Source organism: Mixophyes fleayi, chromosome 1 (genome assembly GCF_038048845.1).
Source record: "Mixophyes fleayi isolate aMixFle1 chromosome 1, aMixFle1.hap1, whole genome shotgun sequence".
Taxonomy (NCBI): Eukaryota; Metazoa; Chordata; class Amphibia; order Anura; family Limnodynastidae; genus Mixophyes; species Mixophyes fleayi.
This window is the reverse complement of record NC_134402.1, coordinates 384,426,526-384,439,126: the sequence shown is the minus strand read 5'-3', so window position 1 is coordinate 384,439,126 and position 12,601 is coordinate 384,426,526. Positions and strand designations below refer to the sequence as shown.

General features: G+C 38.5%; 1 protein-coding gene across 1 annotated transcript in view; it reads right to left on the bottom strand.

Annotated features, from left to right (window-relative positions):
* The window catches only part of MRPS27 (mitochondrial ribosomal protein S27), a 79,133-nt gene that overhangs the window by 27,915 nt on the left and 38,617 nt on the right, over nt 1–12,601 (bottom strand). Inside the window, exons 6-9 of the mRNA XM_075179991.1 lie at nt 11,966–12,044; nt 10,952–11,067; nt 9,576–9,678; nt 6,633–6,775 (exon numbers count right to left, since the gene is read on the bottom strand). Of these exons, the coding sequence (XP_075036092.1) occupies nt 6,633–6,775; nt 9,576–9,678; nt 10,952–11,067; nt 11,966–12,044 (441 nt within the window). The remainder of the gene's footprint in view (nt 1–6,632; nt 6,776–9,575; nt 9,679–10,951; nt 11,068–11,965; nt 12,045–12,601) is intronic.

Sequence of the window (12,601 nt, the reverse complement as noted above, 5' to 3'; positions counted from 1 at the left end):
GTTCCCGTTGCTGCACCCTGCCCCACTTACCCACTATTCTTGTACCGACCTCAGATTGTTCTCAACAACGTCTCTTCCTGAACCGTTTGCCTTACTTGCTTCACTGTGCACCGAACCCGGCTGCAGTTAACAATTATTTATTATACTATCCTCTAATGGCCTGCCTTCCCTCTTGCCACTGCACTCCAATTCAGTCTCCGGACCACTACACTTTCACTTTGCCTGTGCATACACTCAGGTCCATTATGGATGATTGCCTCCACTAAACGTTCCCCATATTATTTTGAGATTAAAGGGGCTAATTATCAAAGGAAGATAAGCCAAAAATGGGAGCCATTGTCCTCCCATAGATAATGCTTTATTATTAAAATAAAGCATTTTTTTTCATTATTTTTTTTCTTTGTTTCTACTGTATTATTTATTTATTTTTCTTACAGGATCTGAAACCGGAAGTCTGCATGTGCCTGCATGAGTCCTGTTACCCCTGCCAGACAGTTTTGCTGGAGATGAGCATCACTCATCTGTCCTGTTGACATTTTGTCTTAAACTGTCCAAAAAAAGATTTTTAATCTGGGTCTTAATAAATAGACCTCTAAGAGAGTTATTTTATTGTAGATCCAGTACCTCCCTGTGGATTTTATTGTTCTAAGTCAATATGCTCGGCTACTGAGTACATAGGAAATCCTAAAGAAGCTTTTAATGTGTCCTGTTGGTTTGAGAAAATAACCTTTATGCGGTAATTCTAAGAGAATGTTGCTTGGTCTGCATTGCAAGCATTGTCCAAGTGGATAGTTGTTACATTAAATGTAATTTATAAGCACATCTAATTGGTTCATCAATTATTGCAAGTTTTATTGATGGAAATATTATAGTACAATCATGTTTTTTTTAATGAATATTGATAATTTATTTTTTAACATAGAGATGTTACCGATTCAAGTGCGTCTTAACATTGTTTCCATTTGTCCGTGGCCCTATTCTTAGAAACGAATTGGCAATGACAGTCAGTGGCATGAAGGGAGAAAAGGAAAAGAAAGAAGAAGAAATATGCAGGATCAACATATATCCTTTACTCCCATTGTCTACCACTAATCACTCTGCCACCTTTTGTGACATGCCAATTAGGTGGAATTCAGATGTGGCATGGGCAATTTCCTGGGATGCACCTGCCACTTCAACAGCTATTTCACTGGTTCCAGTGATGTGGTTAGGTCCCACTTCAAACTGAATGAAATGCTGAATGTAGGATGGCCTGTCCTACATTCAGCATTTCATTCAGTTTAAAGTGGGACCTCATCTGACGGGTCAGCTTCATAGACCCAGATTACTCCAAATATATTAATGCTGGCAATAAAGGAGATATATCATCATCATCATCTATTTATATAGCACCACTAATTCCGCAGCGCTGTACAGAGAACTCATTCACATCAGTCCCCTGTCCCATTACAGTCTAAATTCCCTAATATAGACACACACACACACACATACAAAGTGTTAAAAGTAAAAATGTAAAGTGGATGAGAGCTTTCAGGGAAACACAGAAAATATCCCATATGCTGAACACTAAACATTTATGTAAGTCAGCTACATCAAGAATTATTTATGAAAATATTTGATGTGAGCTGTATAATCTAATTTTCATGCACATATTAAAGCTGTGCTGGGACTAAAGTAAAAAGTCAAACATAAGAACAGACACTTTAGACATATGTCATGGCTGGATTAAAATCAAATGTCATTAGGCTCTGTGTGCATACACAGACTGCCATACAACTAAAAATATCTGTGTGCATCTATTAACAAGTTGGTCTATAAAATGATTTCCTTAGAACAGTGATAAATGAGTAAACTAACACATATAAATAAAGCTGTACAAAATAAACATATACAGTATATATGTATTGAAAACAAATATAAATGAAAATGAATTTATAAAAATTGTAAAATAAGTTATAGTAAGCACTCCTGATAAAGTGCCATAGAGGAGATCACTCCTATGCACTAATCATCATTTAGCTGATGCAGACTTTCAATTGTCCTGCTATCCAGTAAGGTCACCTGCATGTTAATGGAACTTATTGCTTTTAACTATACTGTATATCCAATCTTGAACTTTTACATAACAAGCATTATTCTACATTATTTTTTTTGTGCCTGGGTGTTTTTACTTATACTACTTTTTACCTTCCGACAAACAAAATGAAAACAAAATGGCTTTTGTAAGCAAAATCATACTTGCCTACTCTCCCAGAATTCCCGGGAGGCGCCCCCTACTCCCGGAAGAGTAGGCAAAGCTCCCGCATTCGCCGAAATTCATGGCATTGAATGGAGGGGTGGGGCATAATCATGTCATTAAGCCCCACCCCCACTGTTCCATGCCGTGAATTTCTGCATTTTGTAGTGGGGACGGGGCTATGGTGACGCGACAATGTCACCACGCCCCCCTCCTACCCCTTAAAAGTTGGCATGTATGAGCAAGATATTATATACCCTCTTAAAAATGTCTTATAACAACTTGTTTGTAGCTTATGTACAGTATGCATATCCGGTGTAAGTCTGGTGATGCAGTTAGGCAATACGGTTTGTATAGAGAGACACTATATGTGGTGCTCAGAAAGAGGAAAGCTATGCTGAACACACAAGGTGCAATATTGGTAGCAATATCATACACCAGATATTGTAGCACATACGGCAGCGGAACGACCAGGATAACCCATAATAATGCCATAGAAATCAGATTACTATCTGCATGCATTGTAAATCCATTAGAAGCAGCTATGGTGTCTGTGAGTGGCCATCTTCCAACTGTACTAACAAGCCCATAACATGCTAGATGTGATCCAGCCACCCAGACCAAGCATGGGTGCCATGTAGCAGTTGTGTGGCTAGATTAAGGAAGCGCAGGGGAAATATTCAGGAAAGGTAGTACAATGTAAAGGTTGTGGGACTAGTTACCTTTAGTATGTAAGCTCTTACAAGCAGGGCCCTCTTCCCTCCTGTCTCAATACATCTTACATCTGCTCCAGTTACACTGATACCGGCCGTGCTTGGAGCTTTTGGAGTCTTCGTAGTACTCGTTTATTGTTCTGTGCTGTTATACCTTGTAAGGTCTATTGTTTGTAATCTGCACGGCGCTGCGGAAATCTTGTGGTGCCGTACAATTAAAGGATAATAATAATAGTTATATAAAAAGGGTGTTGAAAGCAGTGTCAGTGAGAATGTGTGAGTAAGAAGAGTGGAGCAGCAGGTGAGAGGAAGACCCGTAAAAAATGCCAGTTCCCCCTCTTTTACCCTAACCTAAGAGAGTCTGGCATTTCAATGATGGCTGGCTGATTACAGCAGGCTTTAATACCAATGGATAGGCCAGTGTCAGGTGAGCTGTCAGTGGGGAGTAACTGCTACAACTTATACAGATTTTCTCATCAGCTTGTTCTTTCCAGGAAATCACCTTAACTCATTCATTCTTCAAGCTTTCTCCTGATAATTATATATTTAAATACCCAGGGCCTGAGTCATTGAGGAGAGCAAGACATAAAAAAGTAACTTTTCAGATGGACAAAACCATGTTGTATTGGAGGGGGGGGAGGGGGGTAAATTTAAAATGTGGGGACAGATTTATAGTTGGGATAGGGCATGTCCTAGATTAATTTTAAATTTCAGTGTAAAGATAAAGCTATCAAGTATGTGTGTGCGCTAGATGAAAAAACAGCCAGTATTTAACTTATGTGCAAAATAATAAAGTCATTTGCACCCCTTGTATTGTAACATGGTCCAGAGAACATTTGCTCCTTTCTTTGCCTTACCTTCCATAAAGACTCAGGCCCTCTATGTGCTAAAGGTAATATTGGCACAATAAATCTGTTCTGGTAATTATCTTTTATTATTCTGGCCCCAGGAATAGTTTTTGTAGAAGCTTTTCTTAATAGCCAGCAGTTTTCTGGCTTTGTATTCAGTTCTAGCGATGGAAGAGCAACTTGCAATGATATCACAACACTATGGCCAATGATTGCAGCAGTAGCCTGTAACATCACCGCCAAGCTGACTGTAGTGTGCTTGCATCAGCTAGTGATTGATTCATATACAGAACTAGCAACTGCGGAGAAGATAACACAAAATGGCTTTTTCAATGGGAGAAAACAGGCCGGACAGCCCCAACGCTGCATTATAGTTTCTGTTATCCAGAGCAGCCAAACTAAACAATATTAATCCAGAGGATGAACTGCTGGATCTTCTAAAGTAAAGCTCACAATACCATGTGGCATTTAGAAACACAGCCACTAAATTATTATTTAACATTCACTAAACTCCTGACCCTAACAACCACTCCAGGCAGCCTAATCCCAGGCTCTTCCCTACCGGCCTGAGGAAGGGGCTCCATGTACCTTGTATTAGGCATAGTGGGCTATGCCTAATACAAGGTACATGGAGCCCCTTCCTCAGCGTTATCCTCAGAAAATTGTGCCAGCCGGGTGGCATTAAGAAAAAGCTGGGTGGGGACAGTTGTAATACTTGACAATAATTTAGAAAAATGTTGAAGGTTATTGCCCACACCTGCCAGGACTGGTCAGACTGGTGGTCAGTGATCTAACAGCCACTATTGGCTGTAGTGCTCACATAGTGCATGTTCTAATAGGAGAAACAATGGTTTATTCTATTATAATAGGAGTCTGCCGGGTGGCAATTAAAAACAGCCGGATGGAGCACCCGGGATATAGGTGCTGGGGTGAATATTGTAGCCCTAGTTATGAAAAGCAGAAAATCATAAGAAACAAATTATCCCTCTAATGTTGACAAAAACATATTCAGTTAAGACTATTTTCTATTCCTGAAAAATATACCCGGTCTTTGTGTTACACAAGAGTTGTTATATGAAGAGTCTATTAATGGTTAATGTTTTCAGTACATAGATTCTGATTGCAAACCGAGTCTGAATGAATTTCCAGAGGGACTTATTAAGAGCAGGGCAAGAAATCTCAGCTAGTGTGCTTGAAAGCAACTAAAAGCAGCTAACTGCTAAGGGGTCATTTCTTTCTGGAGATCACTGGATTAAAACACTATTGCTGCTTTAGCCTCCTGTCTTAAAACTCTCCACTCTCCTTTGGGAGGACAGACACACATAACGGCATTACTATTAAATGAAACAGTGCACAGAATACTTCATGACAGTAGGTTATATCCTACAGGACAAACGCACAAAACAGAAAATAAAACCGCCAAGTATTTTTATTTTGTACGGCGTGATAAAGCTGTACAGTTATACATTTGGGTCAGTAATGGGCAGCTTTTGGCACGTTAGAGCAATACCAACATACAGTAACAACTTGGCTTTGGCACTCGATCTAAGTTACCTACAGAGAAATCCTGGAGTATGAGGCCGCTAAATCTAAAATACAAGTGACTGTAGAAGAAAGAGCTAATATATGTAACAGTTCCTAAAGCTTATCAGAACTGAAACTGAATTTGAGCAAAAAGTTGTGATTGTAGAGGTTTCTTCCCATGTACAATAGACTTCCTGCCTGTAACCCTATTGAAGGACACAGTAACCTGCCCCTTTTAGCCAAACAAATGGATGATAACGGAGTTCAGCTGCACAGCAAATGCAAATTGGTTTTTTTTTGTAAGTCTGATGGTACTTTAACTTCTTGTACCTGGCTTTGTGGACAGGCTTAATTTCTGTGCATCATCTATTTTAATTGTCTTAATGTTCATTTATTTAATTTGTACAATTAAAAAGTTAAACGGTTTGATCATAACCACAAAAGATACATGTGGAAAAAAGAAAGAACTATTTGAAGAAAGATAGACTTTACCAACCGATAAGCATAGGGGTGATTCCAAAGGCAGTCACCTCCCCTAGTAGGTGCGGGTTGTCTGCAGCCGCACACTATATACATGTCCTCGCCGGATGAAAGGCAGACAGAGATCCTTCCCGGTCACTCTGTGTTTTAAACACAATCAGAGCAGCCGGGCAGCATCCTCTGCCTGTCACTACTGATAGAAGAGGTAAAGGGGCTGGGGCACTAAATCACCCCCCCCCCCCCCTCAAAAAAAAATAAAAAAATCTAGGTCCCCCTAGGTGTTGTGTGACAGGCAGGGGAATGATAACTAATGTACAGGTGAAAAGACAGATGGGTTCAACTACATATCATCAAATCCTAGAAGCCAATGTCAATGAGGAAGTTGAAGATAAAGACATGTTGGATATTTCCGAAAGTCAATGATCGAAACATACCTCAAAATCAACCATAAATTACTTCTAAAAATGAAAGATTAAGGTTGTGGAATGGCACTCACAGAATATTAGTGAACATTTATGGGGAGATGTCAGACAGACAGCACATGTAGAAGACCTAAGAATACTTCTGAGAGAGAAGAGTTCTGCAGGGAAAAACTCTAAGGCAAGAATAGAGACTCTTAGCTGTCTACATGAAATACTTGAAAGCTGTGATTTCTCCTGGAGGAGGTGTTACCAAGTACTGACTGACATGGTGCCACACACACACACACACACACACACACACACACACACACACACACACACACACACACACACACACACACACACACACCACATATATTATATATTAAGAGATGATCATTTGTGATAGATAATGATACTTCAGACTCACAGTATCCTTGCAGATCTTGCTTTCTCCAGGTAACTGAGAGACCTTCTCCATTACATCCAGTGCTCTCTGAAAATAACCGGGTTTCCACAATAGCGGCATCTGTGTGTAGACAGCTCTTAGACCTTTGGAAAGCTCCACTTTTCCTATGTAAAATAAAAGGAAATTGATCCAGTGCACTGTTTGAGGACTTTTATCTCCTTAACAAAGGTGCAGAATTAAGACCGTGTGTAGCAAAGAAACATTGTTACTCAGGTATCTAATAGACCTGCAGAGGAAGCACACTGAAATGAATGAGGGTGTTTATACAGTATAAGATAATGTTACATAGCAATGGCACAAGCTTTAAACAATATATCACTACAGGATATGGATTTAAATATTTATTTTAATGGATATATAATGAAGGCTATGGAATGGTTAAATGTACAGATAGTGACACAGACTAAATATCGCTCCACACCACGTAATATGAATATTAGGCTTAAACGGCTGTATTTTTAAACACTTTTGCCACACAATCAGGTGCTGCATAAACAGGGTGCTTTTAGTGGCTTTGTAGCCCCCAGTCTCGGGTCGGTCAATAAATTCACTGACACATTGATGGTGCTCATCAGTCAACCAGTTAATCCTGATCTGCCTCTATCGGATTTTGTTTTGAGATATTAGGGCCACACATGGTGCAATTTGGTAAAAAGAAAAGAAATTAAAAAAAAAAAGTACCAAAAAAAAGTACCACAAAAAAAACAACCTCTACAATGTGGGCTTCCAAATTTACTGGCCGAATACATTTAACAAGTCACTTGGTGCAACTATGTTCCAAACACAGAAAACAATCTTCAAATGTTCAACTGGACAAGGAACCTGTGCCCAAATATCTGTGTTTAGCACTAGGCAAATGTTCTATATAGAAATATTAAGAGAAACTTCAATAAGTGTCTATTGGAATATCTGTGCTGTCATATAGATATTGATGCTTGTGTACTAATTGGCAGTAATTCTATATACCATGAACACATAGTATTAGATAATTTGGCTGCTGGTCAGCAATGACTCTTTTCAGGCAGCTCACAGGTCTGATGGTTTAAGTACATTACTGTATTTAAAATAATTCCTTGTCATCGGAGGTTGTTGGAATGATAGATGATAATAAATGGAAGAAAATAAATAATAAACATGCACTGAAATGTGTTTCCTGTCCTATTTTCCAAGCTTTAAACACGTTTAAACACGGTATAATTAAAATATATGCCAAGGAAGAGTAGCAATGGGAACCTTCAGTGTTGGCGTTACTGCTAAATACACATCATACAGGGGGATAATCTTATCTTCAGAGGAAGCAGCTGTTCCAATACTCATTATATGGCTGCCTGAATTCAGCTCTCCAGAGCAATCATCACCTTCATTTGTCCCACAAAAATCATATTTTTTTCCCCCCTCTGGCAACAGAATCTCTTTGTCTAGATAATATTCAGCAGCACTGTGCAATAAAACCCATGTATTCCTGGAAGCAGACAAACAAACTTCATCTTTCTAATTCCAAAATGGCAGCCGTGGCTTAGAGGGTAAAGCACAGACACAAAGTTCACAGACATTGCTCATCTGCTGCACTATATTTAGCCATTAGTGGCAGACGGTGCCCTAGGCCTTTATTGGACAGGTCTGTTCAATTAGATTCTGAAAGATGCTGTAGCAGGAAACAGACATGACAGTGCAGGCTACAGGGTTCAGAGCCTGTCAGTGTGATGTTCTCGCATTCACAGTGACTGGCTGTGACACAGCAGAATCTGAATGAAAAGACCTATTAATACAGCACATTGGTCATTGCTGACAAAAATGTTTTCCTTTTTATATTTAAAAACACTGTGGCAGCCAGTTTAATTCAAAATCATGACTGGTTTATCCACCAAGCACTGCTCTGATAACAGGGCATCACCTGCTGGGCACCAGCTGTGTTTTTTCAGGACTTTACATATTTGATTTTCAAATGTAGGCCTCAGAGACAACTAACTAAAGTTTCAGAGCAAATCCCTGGCATACAAATAAACGCATGGGTTTCCCAATGTAGTAAAATGAGGGAACAATCATTCCGATAAACGTGAAAAGACAGAATGGTTTTCAACATCCTGAGAGGATTGTTCTGTTCCTACCCATTGAAAATGAAGGACAGATACTACTTCTAATTGTGAAGCCCACTCCTCTACATACTATTATTAATGACTCAAACTAGGTAAACCTTCTTAGTCATTAAAAGACCAATGACCCCCTTACAATCCAGAAACATATAATCAGACACATTATATGCTTACATTCTATTTGTTTATATAACGAAAAATACAAAGATAGCAAAATAAAATAAATCCTTTTTTATTGAAAGTCTGTTACACAGGAAAGACTAGGTGAAATTAGGAAGAAAAGACAGTTTAATCTAAATTGAGTAATGCTGCTTCTATTAGATCCAGGGAATACCCTCTATTGGGGGAAAACCTTTTGACATCATAACAATGGAATGACAGGATTTCCTCTTCAAGTGGTGAAGAAACACACAGCATCCAGCTTTATTCTAGAACTTCATGTGTCTAGACATTTCCTCTCTAGATCCACAGAGGTCGCTGACTAGCGGAGGCAAAAACGCACCAACATTTTCAGTTTACAGTCAAGGCTTTTTTTTTTTTTTAAACCAAAAACAAACTATATAAAAGGTTGCATGGATTGTAGATTGGTGGAGACCAGTGAGAAAATAATAGCAAAATGTTTTAGCTGGAAATAAAAAATAAGATGGATATAATCTGTCAGTTCTCCATGTCTCAAAAGGACTCAGGATTTGGGCCTATAGTGGTCTCTACAAAGCTTTGGCACTTTATATATTTTCTTCTTAAAGCTTCAACAGTTAAACATTAGGCATGCAGAGGGTAATTTATGGATGTTATACAATGTGATGCTTACCAAGCAGTGTGTATCCATAGAGCTGTGAGCTGTACCCCATTGTGTTCTCCTGATGCATGCCTGACAGCAGAAGTGAAGCACCAAGATTCCTTTCTTGTTCCCACTAATTTAAAAAGCAAAACACTTCTGAGAACAAAATCTAAAACACCTTTCATCCTTTACTAAATGCTGGCACATCACTCGCTCCTCTCCATTAAAGAGAAGGCTTTCTTTGGCTGGGCAAATGGTGCTCAGGTCGGACAGAATTGCCCTTAGTCACTAATATATGCCCCTTGTTGCCAAACCTGTAACTACATGTTCACTAAATAAGGAGAAAGCAGCAAGAAAAAAATAAATAAACTCGGAAACAATCCTAACTTCTAAAAGAAGAAACAGGAGCTGGTGGTCTATTGCCAAGTTGTATGGATAACACCAAGCAGTTCCCAGATACCCAAAATATATTTGGTCATTTGCAAAAAAATATTTTACCACGGGTAGCTTACATATCTGCTATTTAAAAGACGGAAGAGGGAGTTCTTGGGACTGGGAAATTCTCTTAAAGGATCTCTGGATACCACAATTTAAGATGAAGACATGGCTGTAGGTTGTGATCTTAGCAACATCTATAACCATGGAAACAGGCATTGCAGCCAAAGGCCACTTCCATGGTTACAGATGCTGCTAAGGAGTGTTAGCCATTTAGAACATGTATGAAAAAGGCAGGGACAGCCATATCTTTGTTTTCAACTGCCGATTTCGGGTGATTCAAGACTCAGGAGCTATTTTGGTTAGTTGTGGTATCCAGCATTATTATTTTAATTAGACAAGTTTTAAGAATTAAATGGATTTACTTTTATTGTGGCCACACAAGCTGCAATATTGCAGGGAAAATAAAGGGCAATTGGCCTAATATTGCAGCCTGCGTGGCCATAAAATGACCACGATGCCAGATGATCTGATCAAAATCAACAGAATAATTATCGGGCATAGCAAAAAAGGTGGCCGGAGCATGGCCACACACCTAAGCCGATAAAAGTTAATCTTATGACTGCATTTTCTGCCATTTGCAACAACCCCACTGACAAGCCGCAGAGTAACCGCAAGTGAAACAATGTCAAGTGTGTGGCCAAATTGAACAATGATTTTGTCACTCATCTCTGGTGTCAGGATTGTCCCTAAATACTGTCACAGTGAGTAATACACATAATGAGGGTGCTAGTATTCTTTTTGAAAGTAACCTTTAACCCAATACAGTCATGAATTAATTGAATCAGACTTTACAGGCGATGTTTCAGAACAATAACCCTCTTTTTTGTTTTTGAAACAACTTAAGAAATCTTTCAGGATGCATATGAACTTCAAACAAATATTTCGTTACACAAACTTGAACAGTTTACCGTCAATTGTGGATTTCCAGAAAGATATTTGTTTAAAACATAGAGAGAAAGAAGCTGCGTGGAGACTGTGTCAAAACTCTCTTGTAGCATTATCTCAACCACCACAGAAACAGCATCTGAAAGATGAAACTGTAGCAGGTTACACACATAGGACAGATCTTTAACTGTCTGCAAATTATATTGTACTTTAATTTCAAAATGCTCTCTAACCTGACGTACATTTAGCAAAAGTAACAAAGCTTGTTTTATGAAGAGGGGTTTTTGGAAAGTCTCTAAGGGGGAAAAAAAAAATCCTGTGGTTCAGTTTCTGTCTAATTCCATTCGCCACTTTAAAATGGGAACAGAGGGGGAGGAGAGAGGGTGTTAGCGGGAGGTCCAATGACAAACACTAATCTCTTAATTGCAGCTTGTGATTGGTCCTTCAGCTCACCCTCTCATTCCACCCGGTTCTCAGCTGAAGTGTTTGAATGGAAGAACCCTTGTGGCTCCTGAAAGCGGAGGAGCACGTTAGTAAATTCTTGGCAGTAAATGGTAGTGCAGCTTGAACACTGCAAAGCTTTAGTAAGAAAGCAAATGTAAGCATATGAAATTACCATTGGAATTAAATGCAACACCGCTTTAATATTTAACCCCTCATATAGCAAATAGAGCTGCCCAGGGGCAACGACTCCGGAAACCGAGAAGCATGTGCCACAGGTCCATGGTGTTTGAAGCCTTAATCTGTTCATAGTTCTTCAATAGAGCTCAAAGAGCTATTGACAAGTTGAGCAGACTACGTCATCATCAAGCATCCACCTTTATGTTACAATGGGATAATGGGGTTGTCTATATAAATGGTTGCTATATTGAAGAAGGGTTGTCCAAAACTGGATAACATTTAATATATGCTGAAATATTTAATTTAGAAAAATAAAGATAAAATGCAAAGCTACTATCAAAAGGGTTTAAAAAATATCCAACAAGTAAAATATGCTAAAATACACAAACTATCGCACCTTAAATGCTATACTATACCTTTAAAATTTTCACTCTTTATGAACGTATCAAGTAATATGTTAAATGTAAAGTCATCTGGAAAAATTCCATACTGCACCTGCATGAATAATTTAAGAAAATGAATGAATAGTCTGAAATACATATATTATGTAAACACACATACTCATCAATATGGCCACTTAACATATGCTCAAATATTATTATATTATTGTTTACAGATTATACCCCCACATCTATTCATACACATGTAGATTTGTATTGGTGTCAGTAGTCATAAGGAATAGACAGAACCAATATAAAAATATTGTCAGGTGCTAGAGGTATAACCAATTAATCAAAATATTATTATAACACATATAAAATGAAATAAAGGTTTTGAGCAGGTGTTGCTTTAAAGACTGGAGTATTACTTCATCCATAGTTTAATGGGCACAATATTTATCTCCCACGGGTGAAAAACTACTTTCTGGATGAACGGTTTGTATGGAGGACGTTTTTAGTTGCGCATTTATCTTCACTAAAGATTTTCTTGCTATCCAAAGCTGATACTTTGTCTTACATTACTCTCTCAAGATATGTTTATAGTGGATAGGTATATTTTAATTATAGGTTTGTAATACTCCTTATCTATTGTGAGTAAAAACTGTTTATATG